Consider the following 18,279-nt stretch of genomic DNA (forward strand, 5'->3'; position numbering starts at 1 on the left):
CCAGATTTTTTAATTAGGGGGATGATAAAAGTCCCACAAATAGGTTATTTAATCGATTCAAATTTACTGGGGAATTATTTCTTATTTTAAAGCTATTTAAGTTTATAAGCTTTCATGGCTTCAAAAAAAAAACTTGACTTGTAATTTATATTTCTTTTAAATTAAATAGTACCAACATAAACATGGTTCACTTTGACAATCGTGGGACATAACACATCTCTCATTCCAATTCGCTTATTACTTATCTCAAAAACAAGAAAAAAAAGTACATGAGAAAAATAGAACACACCGTTGAAGACTCTAAGACAGATAAGTAATTAAGCCTAAATATTTCTACAACGCTGGAATACTGGCGACAATCTTCACACTGTAAAGAAACGAGCTATCTGCTGCTGGGAAAAAAAGATAGATTACTAATGACAACACTCAAGGTCACACAAATACATTACATCAACAAGAAAGTACAAATTGCAGATGAAACAATCAAGTGAAGTGTTTAAACTGTGGAAGAATTCTTGCTCACAATGAGTATGCCAAGGTGGAAAGTTAGTCAAACTTCAAAATACAAGAGTTTTACCGCAGTAAATATGTCTAAACACTATGCTATTCCAGCAGCGCAATCCTCACTGATTTCCAGAACAATGAAAATAGCAATGTAAAACAGCAATGCCCAGTGTAGATCAGCTTACAACCATATGTTTCTGAGTCAATGCAGTGGAAGGAATGCAAAAAGAATTACGGATCAAATGTCACGTCAATAATAAAATAATTACAGGCACAGTAAAAGTTTGCATTGTGTTACTAATGCATGAACGTATCTTATTGGCCTGACTTTTGTCTTCCCTGCTATTTGTCCACTGAGCCACTTAGTCAATGCGGTTGACAGTGAGAAGGATATTGGGCTCAAGTTTCATATCTTCCCCTTAGTGGATAATGCAGTTTGTTGCTGCACAATGACTCTCAAAATGTATACAAATTGTGAACTGCATTCTCAGCAGACCAGATATTAAAAAAAGGACATGGGTTCACTGCTTTTGATACATTTTCCCTAGTGTTCATCACCTTATACAGAGTCTGCTGGTTTCATTATTTGGCAACTTTATTTGCTTCTTTTTTTTTTTTTTAATTCGCGATTCTGAGATAACAGATATAGACCTAGGACACTGTATCAAAACTACTGATTTCGGTCAAATTGGAGACCGTTGTCAAGTAAAAAAAAAAATAAAGTTACAATAAGTATCCAGTCGTGATAATTTGTATCTTGAACGTCATAATCATTAACTGTATCAGAATTACAGAATGCAGGAACACACCCAATTTATACAGGGTGGCCAAAAGAAAATTGGCCCAATAAAATATTTCATGCATCTAAAGACAGGAACTCAGTTTACATTGTTCACACTGGACGCAGATGGTGTAAACTGGTTTGCCTATACTTAGATGTATGAAATCTTTTACTGGATCAATTCTATTTTGCCCACCCTGTATATAAATTGCTTCGTCTTATAGTGTTTATGTTCCTGACTTCGAATTTAATCAAACATTTAACATGCAATATTTCAAATATTTTCTGAGAGCTACCTATTTGTTCTGCCAACCCCTTCGATTTTAGCCCGTCAGTAAGATTCGGAACATGTTTGTGTCACACTACTACCGTAGATAAATTAGTATTGTGCATTGTGCACTGTGCACAAGTCCAACTACAATGACCCAGTAACATGGGGTTGTGAAGTATTGGTGAAGCTCTGACTGAGATGGGAGTGAAATATGTGATACGCTAATCGACAAATAGTTGGTTCAATGCAGTTGTAAAATATAAAAACAGTGCAGCTATTTTCTATTGATCCATAAGATACTGTCCTCTCCCATAGCACACACTTTCTCTCTCTCTTTTCCCCAACCTCCTCCTTGCTCTTATTGTACCCTTGGCAGATCAGCACTTTTCTTACTGGCAACAGGAGCCTTACGACTGACCATCTTCGATTTTCTGGGATGTGAAAATCAGTGCCTGGACATGAATTTCCTAAAGCAGTATGACACAAGTCTTAAAAATAAACTCCATATATAATAACAGATATAAATATGAAGTAACAAACACTGAATCATAATTTTTAATAAAATTAACATGTTTTTATTCTATTTACTAATTCTATGAAAATACTAGTGTTCCTAATTAATTACAATTTGCTGCAACAGTGCAAAACATCAAACAGAAAACATTTTTTTTTAAATTTACAGTGACTCAACAGTATTAGTCATGAATATGACTTTTTGCATTCAACAATACGGAATTTTGCATGTTTGGATCATTTTCACATAATCAGTAATTAACAATAATAAGAATATTTTTAAAAACTCTGATTCAGTATCTGTTAATTAACATTTCTATTTGTTATTAAATTTAAAATTTCAATAAAAGTACAAAAAAAAATCTTTTACTTTGGGCTTTCAACCAGTGACTTGCAATCAAAAAATTGCTCTACTATGCACTATTTAACTAAATATTTCAGTTACAGTTTTCTTAAATGTTTACACAGTAAATTGAAATCAAAGAGCAAATTGGGCAATTTACAAAAATCAGAAAATTTAGAGAGAGAAACTGGAGGAGCTGTGGTATAAAGCTTTCTGTCTTAAATTTTTTTCAATATACGATTCTTGAGAAATATGCAAATTAGAGTTTGGTCTTAATGAAAAGTTTTAATATTACTCCATAAAAACAAGGTTATCTTTCTTTCACCCTTTATTATCCTACTCCATCTTTCCCAACTGTTACCAAAAGTAGTTTTCAGATTAACGTATTGTTTCATTTCCGAAAAGTCTGTCTCCACATATATTTGGAAATTGGGCTAAATTGTCACTGTCACATCTGTTGATTTAGTCTTTCTTTCTTTTCCTAGCACTTACTGCATCTAGTACGGGATCCACTTTTTTATGATTGGGCATATTTTATTTTATCATTTAACTCTATGGCCGGAAACCTTCCCCGACACCACAATCATCAGGGTAAACTCCTGCATCTCATCTGTCTGTAAACTGTGTAAATTTTGTTTGGGTTATCATTTCATATATTAACTGTTTGCACATTGCTTCCTCTGAGGCAGAACTTGGAATCTACCCCTTTTTGCCTAAATGAGCACGGGTAACCTCTTACAGACCATACTAAGGTTGGCCAGTGTACCACGCCACAGTCGTCAATCTGCCACGTGGTTTCATTCTGGGTTTGGCGCACTGGGCCAGTTTGAGAAGATTTTTCCACTGTAGTTACTTATCATTTGGCACCTCGCACCCTCGTAGCCTTTTTCCTCATACGCTTTCACCCGCGTCGGTTTCGCTACTAACTCTCATATGTCCAGTACAGAAAGCACAGTTGTGCCAACTCTGGTGCACCTTTCAGTTTGTGCCACTTGGCCCTGGCCCTGTTGGCACGGAAGATAGCAACTTGCACATTACAATATGTGAGCCCGTGCATCTATTTATTACATAGTTCACCTACAATAATAAAGGCATCTTATTTGAGTTTTTTTTTTGTAATTGTGTCATACTGCTTCACATAAATTCATCTCCCTGCAATTACCTCCAAATCCTATATGTTGTTGTTGTTGTGGTCTTCAGTCCTGAGACTGGTTTGATGCAGCTCTCCATGCTACTCTACCCTGTGCAAGCTTCTTCATCTCCCAGTACCTACTGCAACCTACATCCTTCTGAATCTGCTTATTGTACTCATCTCTTAGTCTCCCTCTACGATTTTTACCCTCCGCGCTGACCTCCAATACTAAATTGGTGATCCCTTGATGTCTCACAATATGTCCTACCAACCGATCCCTTCTTCTAGTCAAGTTGTGCCACAAATTTCTCTTCTCTCCAGTTCTATTCAATACCTCCTCATTAGTTATGTGATCTACCCATCTAATTATCAGCATTCTTCTGTAGCACCACATTTCGAAAGCTTCTATTCTCTTCTTGTCTAAACTATTTATCGTCCATGTTTCACTTCCATACACGGCTACACTCCATACAAATACTTTCAGAAACGACTTCCTGACACTTAAATCTATACTCGATGTTAACAAATTCCTCTTCTTCAGAAATGCTTTCCTTGCCATTGCCAGTCTACATTTTATATCCTCTCTACTTCGACCATCATTAGTTATTTTGCTCCCCAAATAGCAAAACTCCTTTACTACTTTAAGCGTCTCATTTCCTAATTTAATTCCCTCAGCATCACCCGACTACATTCCATGATCCTCATTTTGCTTTTGTTGATGTTCATCTTATATCCCCCTTTCAAGACACTGTCCATTCCGTTCAACTGCTCTTCGAAGTCCTTTGCCGTCTCTGACAGAATTACAATGTCATCGGCGAACCTCAAAGTTTTTATTTCTTCTCCATGGATTTTAATACCTACTATGAATTTTTCCTTTGTTTCCTTTACTGCTTGCTCAATATACAGACTGAATAACATCGAGGAGAGGCTACAACCCTGTCTCACTCCTTTCCCAACCGCTGCTTCCCTTTCACGCCCCTCAACTCTTGTAACTGCCATCTTGTTTCTGTACAAACTGTAAATAGCCTTTCGCTCCCTGTATTTTACCCCTGCCACCTCTAGAATTTGAAAGAGAGTATTCCAGTCAACATTGTCAAAAGCTTTCTCTAAGTCTACAAATGCTAGAAACGTAGCTTTCCCTTTCCTTAATCTTTCTTCTAAGATACGGCGTAAGGTCAGTATTGCCTCACGTGTTCTAACATTTCTACGGAATCCAAACTGATCTTCCCTGAGGTTCACTTCTACCAGTTTTTCCATTCGTCTATAAAGAATTCGCGTTAGTATTTTGCAGACAAATAAACTCGGAGAGTACCAGGCCGTACAGTCTCCTCATTAATCTCCTACCGTCAGAAGCAGTGGTCAATAAACAGAGCTGGTGGCATGCAACCACATTTAGTTACCTAGGTCTAAACCTGCTACTGAATCTCCCATCTCAGTCAGGCTCCGATACCCCAAATAGCTACACATCTACTGTGATTGGCAGACATCATACGGCTCTGGTACATACTGCACAGTTCTCCCTCGTCGCTCCCGTCTGGGCAGTCGTACCGCCCGTCGCACCGCAGCGACTGGTCGATGCACCGTGACTGGTCCTGGCACTTGAACTCGGACGGCAAACACGTCACTGCGGGAGGAAATAAGACACACGTATCAGTCAAACACGAGGTAAAGGTTGGCAACTCAGTAGCACAGATACGCTTCTCCAGTCACGATGGTCACAAGCACGATTCCCGAGCCACAGAGGTTGCCAACTGAAGAGAATAGATTTGTTTCCCAGTCACGAAGGTAGTCGACTCAAGATCGTGTCGCCCGGCAACTCGAGAGCATAGCAACATTTCCTCTACATCTACATCTACATCCACACTCTGCAAGCCACCTGACTGTGTGGCGGAGGGTACCTCGAGTACCTCTATCGGTTCTCCTGTCTCGTATCATCCGTGGAAAGAAGGATTGTCGGTATACTTCTGTGTGGGCTCTAATCTCTCTGATTTTATCCTCACGGTCTCTTCGCGAGATATACGTAGGAGGGAGCAATATACTGCTCGACTCTTCTGTGAAGGTATGTTCTCGGAACTTCGACAAAAGCCCGTACCGAGCTACTGAGCGTCTCTCCTGCAGAGTCTTCCACTGGAGTTTATCTATCATCTCCGTAACGCTTTCGCGATTACTAAATGATCCTGTAACGAAGCGTGCTTCTCTCCGTTGGATCTTCTCTATCTCTTCTATCAACCCTATCTGGTACGGATCCCACACTGCTGAGCAGTATTCGAGCAGTGGGCAAACAAGCGTACTGTAACCTACTTCCTTTGTTTTTGGATTGCATTTCCTTAGGATTCTTCCAACGAATCTCAGTCTGGCATCTGCTTTACTGACGATTAATTTTATATGGTCATTCCATTTTAAATCACTCCTAATGCCTACTCCCAGATAATTCATGGAATTAACTGCTTCCAGTTGCTGACCTGCTATATTGTAGCTAAATGTATTCGCAGCACATTACACTTGTCTACATTGAGATTCAATTGCCATTCCCTGCACCATGCGTCAATTCGCTGTAGATCCTCCTGCATTTCAGTACAATTTTGCAGTGTTACAACCTCTTGACACACCACAGCATCATTTGCAAAAAGCCTCAGTGAACTTCCGGTGTTATCCACAAGTTCATTTATGTTTATTGTGAATAGCAATGGTCCTACGACACTCCCCTGCGGAACACCTGAAATCACTCTTCCTTCGGAAGACTTCTCTCCATTGAGAATGACATGCTGCATTCTGTTATCTAGGAACTCTTCAATCCAATCACACAATTGGTCTGATAGTCCATATGCTCTTACTTTGTTCATTAAATGACTGTGGGGAACTGTATCGAACGCCTTGCAGAAGTCGAGAACTGACCCTAAATAAGGAAAAGTGTGTGGTCATCCACACGAGTGCTGAAAGGAATCCATTAAACTTTGGTTAGACAATAAATCAGTCAAATCTAAAGGCCGTCAATTCAACTAAATATCTAGGAATTACAATTACAAACAACTTAAACTGGAGAGAACAATACAAAATGTTATGGGGAAGGCAAACCAAATACTGTGTTTTATTGGCAGAACATTTAGATGATGCAACAGATCTACTAAAGAGACTGCCTACACTATGCTCATCCATCCTCTTTTGGAGTGCTGCTGCACGGTCTGGGATCCTTACCAAATAGGATTGAAGGAGTACATTGAGAAAGTTCAAAGAAGGGCAGCACGTTTTGTATTATTGCAAAATAGGGGACAGATTGTCACTGACACAAAACAGGATTTGGGGCGGACTTAATTAAAACCGAGGCATTTCTCATTGCGGCAGCACCTTCTCATTAAATTTCAAACACCAACTTTCTCCTCTGAATGCGAAAATATTTTTTTTTACCCTGACCTTCATAAGGAAAAACAATGATCGTAATAAAATAAGGGAAATCGGAGCTCGGATGGAAGGATATTTTTTTTGCGCGCTGTTTGGAATAATAGATAATTATTGGGGAAGGTGGTTAGATGAACTCTCTGCCAGGCACTCGAGTGTGATTTGCAGGGTATCCGTGTAGATGTAGATGTAGATGCAGACAGGGACTGGAGGCGAGTATCACATCTTCTCGACGATAATTGGCTTCAAACCCGATAAGGATTGTTGCTGTCAGTAAATATAGTTCCGTCTGAACCAGTTTCTGATGGAACACTGTGAAGGAATGCCTGCAACGGACACCTGGAATCGGTACCGCGCAAAAGGCCTCTGCTTACAGTGAAAAATAAAGCTGCTAGTCTTCTGTGGGCCAGATGACACAGGAGCTGGGCAGCAGCTGACAGGGTGGAGTAGTGTCATCCGATGAGTTGTGTTTTTGCATCTTTTCAAATGGTGAGAGGTATTTAGTGCACCAACGGTCCCGTGAGAAGTTTACCCCCAGTGTACGGAAGATGTAGTTCAGACCAGAGGTGGGGCTGTCACATTTTTGGGGCCCTCGATCCTCTCGTTCTGTGAGATGCCTGGCTCCAAATGTCACTACGTGCAGATCCCTCCGTAAAGTTCACTCCGAAACTTGTTACAATGGACACGCATTCACCGACAGCAGCAACTTCGGATTCAGTTTAAACGATCGTCATTGACAAGGTGTGACACTCCATCTCTGATCCCTGTCGGGATCTTTTTACGTCCACTGTTGTTAGGATGAGTTACACGCTTTGACAGTCTGGCAGACAATACGGCACCAAATCTGGCAACTTCAGTCAGGGGCAGAAGCAGGTCCAGAAACAGTGGCTCCTTTCTGCCCTTCTGTCTCCTCTCTGTGTCACCTGACTCCACTGCACCAATTCTGCACAGCCAACCAGCACACACAATCCACTTGTGTCATTACTTAAGTGAACGGTGCAGGATCACATGACTGCCCGGAACCAGTTCCATGCCATCTACAGTGCTCCAAAACAACCGGCGAGTTGTTTTAAGAGGTGTGACCCCCTTTTTTCCATCGAGCATAATTTCTATCGGAATGGTCAGGACGAAATTTTGTTACATACTTTTTATTGTGTCATTAGTTGGCTATGAGCACCCTGCGCAGTCGAGAATATGAAAACTTATGTTCGACCTGTGTGTAACTCGAGTATCCCTGTTCACCAGCACATCATCAACTGCACATCATAAACTATTTGGTTTACACAAACATTTACACTCACCATAAACTTGTAAATGAGAGTTCATTAGTCTCATTACTATTGTAAATATGATTAAATAATCATTACAGAGATATGACACAAAAAGATATAGGCTACAGCATGAATAAAGACACTGATAATTTCACAAAAAAAATTAAGTAAAAACATGTACTTTGTCAAAACCAAGACACAAATAATAAACAAATAAATAAATTGTAAAAACAGCACATAAAGGAATGCCTTCTGGTACTGAAACTGCAAAATAAAGAAACATCAATGCTGCTTCATGATTTAAGCAAAGAGCTGTCAAAGTAATGTAAGAACTTGCAGCCGGCTGAAGAATCACAGATTGAAGCACGAATCCCAATAAATATTAAGTAGAAAATATTTGCTGTAGAAATAAGAATGACTAATTTTAGATAAGAAAAGTCTCAATTAAAAGACGAAACAAAGATAAAGCGAAAGATATAAATGTAGGACTCAAACACAGCAGAAACGTAATAACATGTAGACATATCACCAGAGCAGAAAAACAACTACACTGTGTTTTGATTTACTTAAACATTCTGGATGCAGCTTACATAAATTTCATAAACAGCACCCCTCTTCCCAGGTAAGTTCAAATAATTATATTGTCTGCCTAGTATTCAGGTTTAGGCAATCATCATAGAATCTGACAGAGAAAAACATTACTGTCGACATTAATGTAAATGTATCAATGACGGTCATTCGATAGACACCTAATGAAATAACCCGACACAAATAATGTGTATTGTGAACTCATTTTCTTAGGATTTATTTTTAAAATGTTTTAGATTTGACAAAAGTTTGCTAACTGAGTAACTGTTCCTCTACATCCTTATCATCTGTTAGATTTCCTGAATGGCCACATTTGAACACCGGCAGCATATAAAAATTATGTTAACATAACTGAGAAGTTATTTCTTTATTTAGGTTTCCAGAAGTGGAGAAAGTTGCAGTCGAAACACAAGAAACAACATGACTCAGCTACTGCCAGGAGATGACGCCCACAAAAGCTCACTAAACAAGGAGACTAAGCCGACAGCAGTTTTATGTTAGTTACCCAAGGTAAGCGTGGTCGAGACTAAAGAAAGCAAGTACGTCACAAATAACTCGTGAGAAATACGATAGGCCATATACAGACCAGGACAAAAGCAGAGAGGTACGAAATACGACGGGCAGTCAAAAGGTTTTAACTATCGCCTCAAAGAAATCGAGTCACGTAAGTAATTTTTTGTTTACTTCCATGTACGTGTATGCAGCTGTGGTACCACTGAAATCCCTGTGCCAAAGTACTGGAGCAAGCCACTACAGGAGCCAAAAGAAACTCGCGTAGCTCATTAACGTACACAATCTGACAGAGTATCCCAATGCCTATTAGTGTCCACCCTCCACCTCGATGACAGCTTCAGATTTGCTTTCAGCGAGGCATCTGAACACCTGTGGAGGAACGGCAAAACCCATTATTTCTTACGTGTTTGAACTCCAGAATGCTGGGGGTCTGGAGTCGAGTCAGCATTCTAATTCATCCCAAAGTGTCGTATTGCATTCACGCCAGGACTCTGGGCAGACCATTCCATTTCAGGAATGTTACTGTCCACAAACCACTGAATCAAAGATGCTACTTTATAATAGGGAGGATTGTCATGCCAATACAATAAACATCTCTGAAATGTTCCTCTACTGCACGTGTCACAAAATACTGTTACACGTGTTCATTCCTTCTACAAGGCTGGTTTGAAAAGTTCTCGGAATGGAATACAAAAAAAGTACTTACATCACTGAAACTTTTTTTTATTTTTCAGTGTAGTCTCATTGTAGATTAATGCACTTGGTTAATGTTTTATTACCAAACTGTGCAGTCAATCTGGCAAATTTCCGCTGCTGTAACACCTTCACGAGCAAGAAATTTGATAATTATGCGTTGCACAGTGGAGGGATTCATCTGTTGCTCAGATGTCTGCTTGTGTCTGTATATGTGCGGATGGATGTGTGTGTGTGTGTGTGTGTGTGTGCGAGTGTATACCTGTCCCTTTTTCCCCTTAAGGTAAGTCTTTCCGCTCCCAGGATTGGAATGACTCCTTACCCTCTCCTTTAAAATCCACATCCTTTCGTCTTTCCCTCTCCTTCCCTCTTTCCTGATGAAGCAACCGTGGGTTGTGAAAGCTTGAATTTGGTGTGTGTGTTTGTGTTTGTTAGTGTCTCTATCAACATACCAATGCTTTCATTTGGTAAGTTACATCATATTTGTTTTTAGATATATTTTCCCCACATGGAATGTTTCTATATATATATTTTTTTCTATTTTTTCTTTTTGCTCCTCTAGTGGTCTGCTACAGGGCTGTGGTGGGCATGTAAATCTGTACCGAGGCTGCAGACATGTGCCTGCAAACAAATGAAAAATTAATTGTACAACTTTATTTTTTCAAACAGATAATTAAAACTTTAGGAGTACACCTCACATTGACTTCCAGATCTAGAGAAATAACAGCTGCAAATTACCCGCAAGATCTCTACAAAGAGTACAGTGGAGACACCAATATGGTCCAGAGAGTGGCCAGTCTGTCATCAGGTGAAGAGAAAATAGTCAAAAGTTTCCACTAAACAGTTAAAGCCTTAGAGATAGCTGCAACACTACTGAGAAAGAGGCAGTGGTAAAATCTTGAGCTACAGGAAGAGCGAGATATAGCAAAATGGCTGCAAAAAGCACTGGGTTGTGAAATCTCTTTTTAATTAAGGTAAGAAAGGAAAAAAATACTCAGCACTTTGACATGTTGTGGGTTGTATGTTCAGAACTAAGTAACTGCAAATATTGCATAATATGCATTGGGAGACTACCTCCACAGCTGAATGGTTAGTATCACTGCTTCCAGTGTGGAAGGACCTAGTTTGACTCCCACAACTTCCTCAGAGTTAGTTTTTTCTCCTGGCCACCAAATGTCCCAGCCACCTCAGTTTCATTCCCATTACATTTATCATATCATGTCTGCTATTGTGGTTTGTTACCTGATTCATTTGTTTGTTTTCCTCTATTTCTTCTTCTTCTTCTTTTGCTACTGCCTTGTCCCACATCGTGCACAGGGTCGGCAGCATTAAGTACGGATGTGACACGGTTAATTTTAAGGGGTGGTCGGATGCCCTTCCTGCCACCACCCCATACCCCCTGGGACGGAAACAGTGTACCCCAGCTGTCTAGTGTAAATCGTGAAACAGGGTGAATGTGTTGCAAATGTCTGCGAGACATGTAACTGAGGCAGAACGTGGGGCCCAGCCCAGTATTCACATAGCAGAATGTGGAAAACCACCAAAAAACCACATCCAGGCTGGCTAGCACACCGGCCCTCATCGTTAATCCGCCGAGCGGATTCGATCCAGGACTGGCACACCTACCCGAGTCCAGGAAGCAGTGAGTTAACACTCTCGGCTACTCTGGCGGGTTTTGTTTTCCTCTATTTCTCATTCCCAGAAATTTCTAACCTCCGAGTCTGCATTGCCTCATGAGGAACCCATAGTTTTTGAATCGTTTTCCCACTGAAAATCCACATCTCACCATCACAAGCTGATACCACAGCTTGATGTAAACTTTCTGTTTGAGACATATTAGCAGCTTCATTTCCGGCCCATTTTTCTCTTTTGTAATACTTTTTCCTGCACATCTAGTCATCTTTCCTGTATTAGGTGTCATAGACCACTGCTTTTCGTGGCAAATAAAACCAGTGGGCTAGAAAGCACGGAACCTGCAAAGGTACCGCCTGTGATCAGACGCAACACCACTTTGCCACTGTTTAAATGATGTGGGATGTCAAGAAGACGACAGCCTAATGAGGCTTGTAACTCACAGTGCAAATGTGGTCCTGTGATGTTTTGGGTGTGTTTTCTTTACTCTGATTGGGCCCACTCAGTCAGGCTACAGTGAACACAAACAAGGGTGCTTATTTTGATGTTCGCGGTGGTGAAGTGTTGTCTTTTTTACTAAATCTTCGTGGTGAGTATGCTGTGGACGCCTCCGAGACCACAACAGACATCTTCACAGGGCTGCACAGCTACATTCCTTGATTATAAATAGTAATCCCGTGGAAAACAGATGAAATACAGTGGTCAGAAACCGTGACATTTGGTAGCTCTGCGGGATCCGACCATTGCCGAGTGGATTTAGCTCGAGAAAGTCGTGAATTCTCTTCCTCATCGTATTTCAGCCATTATCACGGCTAGAGCTGGTATTAAATGGTAATGGTATGATGTCTCGTGGTTGTCGATCAATTTTTTGTCCGACATGCTTATTACATTCCTCAACAATTCTGTAGAGAATCACCTGATTTCTCATATTTCCAGTCCTCTTCATTTAGAATCTCCATCACATTCCAGATCTCAAACACTGTAATTCTCATCCGTTCCTGTTTCTCAGTGCACAGTGATAAGCAGGTGAAATTGAGGGAGGTAAAGAGACAGACAGAAAGACAGGAATAAATACTGCCCGTCAATCTGAGTGACAGAATTGGAAGACAGGCCCAGTGCCGGTTAGTAGAGCACGGAAGCAGAGCAGGAGATCGAGAGCCTCCACCACCACCGATCCGGACGACCCACAGTAGAACGGGGAATTACCGCAGCCTCGCTCGTCCTCTCCCTGCGAACACTCCCGGACGCCATTGCAGCGCTGCGAGATGCCGAGGCAGCGACCGTCGTTGCACCGGAACTCGTCCCTCCGGCAGCCAGAAGACGAGGGCGGCGTCGGCCGCGGATCGGTCGTAGGGGCTGTCGTGGACCAGTCGGGCACTTAGCACGGGGACTCGCACGGGTGAATGCGGTCAAAATGACCACCCGACTAGTACACAGCTCTGATACAAAACTACAGGTAAAACCCTCTAGATCAGACTACTCCGATTCTGAGCTCCCGGGACCCCGTCGGCTCGCCCTGGGTGACAGGGTCCTATACACTATCGCCTTACTGCCTGGCTGCCCACACAGTAGCTGCTTGTCTACCCCTGCTCACCTTTGCCAGTGGGCACCGAGGTGCCTGCCTTTGTGCACTTCAGCTGGAAATGTGCACTTCAGCTGGAACACCTGTTCTAGGTTGTTAGGCCACGTCATGTTCCTCTTACACAATGGACATTCCACTCTCTTTGCTGGGGGCTCCTTCAGGATCTTTCGGCACCCTCGTTTAGCCGAACGTTCAGCTTCACAGTTGACACGTAAACCGGATCTTCTGGTGTTGTTGGTTGGTTAGCTGGGTGTTCAGCTGACCAATGACACAAGAAAATCCTCAAGATGATGATTCTAGCAAACAGGTCAAAATGTCAATTGCAAAGATGAACATAAGGTGGCCTGCCAATATAGAAGATTTTACCTCCAACGACAATGGTCACAAAACCCTGTGGACTTAAAATTGTAGCTCTGGAGCAGATCTCTGACATGTGCATTGAACTAGCTGACAAGTCACACTCTAATTCATGGGAAATGCAATAATAGAAACGGGAAACTGTAATACAATGAACACAATGAGTGAGCACCAGCTAACTGATACTCCAGTATTTCCATGCCTGTGGGATATGTTGATTAAAATGTCATTCTTATTGGAGCTGTGTCGAATTATATGAAATCAAATCGTCAAAAAGAAACATGAAAAAATATAAGGACAGTTTTGCAGAGTGGTTCTGAGGAAAATAGTTGAAAGTTAAATAGACCGACGGAACGACCAATAAGAAGAGGACTAGAATGCCAGATAAGATTAAAAAATGGCCAGATGCGCATAAGAGTCACACTCTGAGGGATCTGTACAAACTTAATTATGGATTCAGACAGTTCATCCATCCCAGTAATAGTTAATCTCAAGGATTTTTACGTGTAATTGATGTTGACACTGGCAAGATATTGGTCCCGAAATTCCAAGATTTCAAGCCTGAAGTCGGGTAACAAATGGGAAAAGAAATGTTTTTTCATGCAATCTAATTGCAAATTAACAATTTTTTTGTTTTTTCCCTTTACTTGTACTGTGAAACCTTGCTGCTTGCCAAATTTCATGCGTCTAGATCAACAGAAGTACCATATAGGTTTGATGAGTGAATTTGAGTGTATCAACATATGTGACATAAAAGACCGTATCTTTTGCTTGCACTGACTTTTTACACCAGTTAGGGGCAGTAGACTTTAATATGTGACATCAATTTCACCTTGATGCATGTACCTGTTGCTGATGAAAAGGGTTTTTAACAGACAGACGGACAACAAAGTGATCCTATAAAGGTTCTGTTTTTATTGATTAAGATATGGAATCCTAAAAAGGCTAAAGTTATCAGTAGGTTACAGAAGAGGCACAAAAAAGTGGATAGCCGAGATTGCCCAGATATGTGGTAACATATATCTTTTAGACATCTACAATCCACAAGCCACCTTATGGTGTGTGGCGGAGGGTACATCTGATATCGCTATCTGATCCTTCCCTGTTGCATTCATGAAAGGTGCACGAGAAGAATGATTGTTAATAAATCTCAATATGATCTCGAATTTCTCACTGTGATCATTTCCTGAGATATCTGTGGGTGGAAATAATATACAGAAGAAGTAAATGACTGCAAGCTTATTTTCAGTACACATGCAATAGCCATCATGTACTCACACAATTCTTCACCTGTAGGAATGGCTTTTTCTGTATAGTGAAAGTAAGTTCATGTAAGACTGAAAGTTTAATTAACATATCCGACAGACGTGGCATTACTGAAGTATCAATTAACCCAAAGTGTTCAGAGTGCAACACTTCTCGTTTCAGACAAGTGTACAATGAGACACATAGTTACGATCTTGCCAGTCAGTTCCTCTAAAGATTCTACTGACATCTCGTACACGAATTACTCCACACAACTCATAGGAAAAATCCTATGGGAATGACATCATGCAATTGCACTGGCCCCTGAAATGCAATCTTTAATACAGTAAGGCATCTGAAGTGAAAAAAATGAGGTTATTAATCCCCACACAGTGTAAACATTAATCTGGGACACACGAACCAGACCTTCAACAACTAAATTTCCAAGACGGTTCAGGGATACTTTCTGAGTATTTTGGTGGAATGGACCTGTGCTCCCTGATGGCTTGTTACTGAATAATTTCATTCTGTATGATTTCTTATGCTCATTTACCTCTGAACTGCACAGAAAATACCTGCATGGCAGAGCAAATGTTGACATTATGCTCTGTGTGTCATGTTTGGAAACAAACTTGTTCAACTCAGTCACAGTTGTTGCAGTCAACAACAGTAATGCCTGCTTTTGTCTTCACAACTGAAGCTTGCATTCAGTACTGCTCACTTCTGTTTTTTTCCGGGACAGTCGGTTGTGCATTAACAGAAACACAAACCAGTACGGACAGGTTTACTGGTGGTTTAGGTAACCGATATGCTCCTCACGCGTGGATCTACCGAATGCAGTGGAACAGCTGCCCAGTGAGGCTTTGCTAATTGTTCCCACAGTGAAGGCAACTGTGTCACACTGGTTTTGCATCTGTGTGTCGAGTTGTATATTACAAGCTTCTTCGCTGTCATGAAGGTATCTTCACAGAAACAAAGATAATTTGGGTAATAAATGGAACAAACCATAATTACACAAAAACTACGTAATGAGCCATCACAGATCTCTGGTCCCTTACATCAAAAACTTACAAAATATCCCTGGAAATTTTGTCGGTGTAGCTGCAGTACTCCCGGTACACTGTCACACATTACATCCATCATATTTCTATCGAACAAAGCCATTCACAGGTGTCACACGATGGAAAGTTAATGGCCTCGATCGGTGGAACTGACAAAAAAGGACAGGGTGGGCAAACTACAACTGGCCTGGAAAATATTTCATGCACCGTAATATAACCAACCCAACTTACATGATCTGCCCCAAATGTAAATAATGTAAGTTGGGTTACCAACCCCACAGTTATAACAAACCAAGACTGTCTCATTCCTACAAACTAAATCATTCAATACCGGATTCTTACTATATCAATCAATCCCACTTTAGGTCAAATTCTTGCAATCTCCAACTTTTGTTCAAAAACTCAAGTTTTTCATTAATTTCATCCTGCTTTGTCAGTTCAGTACCCGTTATATAAATTATGAAAACATTTCAGTACTGTTTATATAGTCTGACTCCAAAATAGTACGGGAGGACGACGGTTCAATCCCGCGTCCGGCTATCCTGATTTAGGTTCTCCGTGATTTCCCTAAATCACTCCAGGCAAATGCCGGGATGGTTCCTCTGAAATGGCACGGCCGACTTCCTTCCCCGTCCTTCCCTAATCCGATGAGACCAATGACCTCACTGTCTGGCCTCCTCCCCCAAACAGCCCCCCCTCCAAAATAGTAATCATCCTGATATTTGTCACAATCAGTTTAGATAAAAACGAGCAGAATGATGTATAAAGTAAAAATATGTATTAATGTAACAAATGTTCGCCCTGGTAGCTTGGCCCGGGTTCTATTCCCAGCTGGGTTGGAGATTTTCTCTGCTCAGGGACTGGGTGTTGTGTTGCCCTTATCATCATTTCATCCCCATCGACACGCAAGTCGCCGAAGTGGCGTCAACTTGAAAGACTTGCACCAGGCGAATGGTCTACCTGACAGCAGGCCCTCGCAGCACGGCATTTCCATTTCCAATGTAACAAACTATTACGCGAAATCAGCATTGTGTCGATGTTGTCAAAACAACAGAGAATATTTATTGTACTGAAAATACTCCAGTACGTATCTCTGACTTGTGAGGTCTTTGGAGTAGTTATTCACACCTTTACTGCACATAGTTAGTTAGAAGCTGGTTTTGAAAAGAAAGGGTAGTCGAATACATTGCTCCAAAATTGTTAACTAATTATTGCCATAAGACTGTGGGATCAAGCACCAATTTTCATGAAATTGTATTTGAAAGTGATGTCAAATATTACAGGTGTTGAAACAAAGAACCGGCAATAAATTGAGAAAGTTAAAATGGCATTAGTGTTCTCAGTCATTTTGAGGTGAAGACCCAGACCACCTAAATTCAGACCTTGAAGCAACTGAGCCTACCCCAGGACAACTGCAGCCATTCTAAAGAATACGTACTAATGAACATATTACAGCTAAACAAAATGATTGTGATTATTATTATTATTATTATTATTATTACTATTTATGTTGCAAAAGAGTGATGATTCACTAAAATGCATACACTGATTTTGTTCAATTGTGGGTTGGACATCTGTTTTGTGTATATGTTACACAATACATGAAATATTTTTCAGGCCTGTTTTATTTTCTCTGCACCTTCCACCAGGCCACGGTAGCCTGACCATACTACAATACTTGAATGAAACATCAGAGTTACGTCAAGACGCTAAGTAAGCAATCGTGGGCATAGTTTCAAATCCAGACAAAAAATGCAGGCAACCTGACATTTGTTATCAGAAGCCGAGCAGCAAGTACGGAATGAGATTAAGCCTTGCAAGAAGTGTCTACCCGTACACCGATTCATCGTAGTGGAACAAGCAGTATCCCAGATGTGGAAACAAATTGCAAAATGTTCAACATAGAATGTAGAAGAAATGTCTCTGCTCAGTTACGAACCAGTGACGTCACTGCATCCAACTGCCAATGGCTACCACGAAAGGTAACAATAGTCTTCTCAGACATGCAGACAGTACAGAGACATGGACAAATTGCAAAGGGTTTTCTGTTCAATTATAATTCAGTAATGCACATATTTATTAAAAAAGAAATAGGAAGACACACATAATAGAATATGACATATTTGTAAAATTGAAATTATCTCCAGAATTAATCTTTCACTCTGCAGGAGACTGCAAACTGATTTGAAGTTTTCTGACGGATTAAATGTGTGTGTCTTAATACATATGGATATAATGTATACACAAAATGGGCAAAATAAAATGGGCTCAGGAAATATGTCGTGCACCTTAAGCGCAAACCGACTAACATCATCCACTCTGAGCATGAATGATGTATGAAGTGCATCCAGAAAGTAAGTTCCATGGATCAATAAAGAAAACAAGAACATCCACTGG

The 18,279-nt window shown here is 40.7% G+C and overlaps 1 protein-coding gene across 1 annotated transcript in view; it reads right to left on the reverse strand.

The window, feature by feature from the left end:
• Nucleotides 1-18,279, reverse strand: part of LOC126108671 (basement membrane-specific heparan sulfate proteoglycan core protein) — a 761,963-nt gene that overhangs the window by 356,810 nt on the left and 386,874 nt on the right. Inside the window, exons 12-13 of the mRNA XM_049913980.1 lie at nt 12,844-12,993; nt 5,052-5,168 (exon numbers count right to left, since the gene is read on the reverse strand). Of these exons, the coding sequence (XP_049769937.1) occupies nt 5,052-5,168; nt 12,844-12,993 (267 nt within the window). The remainder of the gene's footprint in view (nt 1-5,051; nt 5,169-12,843; nt 12,994-18,279) is intronic.

The sequence above is a fragment of the Schistocerca cancellata genome, chromosome 11 (genome assembly GCF_023864275.1).
Source record: "Schistocerca cancellata isolate TAMUIC-IGC-003103 chromosome 11, iqSchCanc2.1, whole genome shotgun sequence".
Lineage (NCBI taxonomy): Eukaryota > Metazoa > Arthropoda > Insecta > Orthoptera > Acrididae > Schistocerca > Schistocerca cancellata.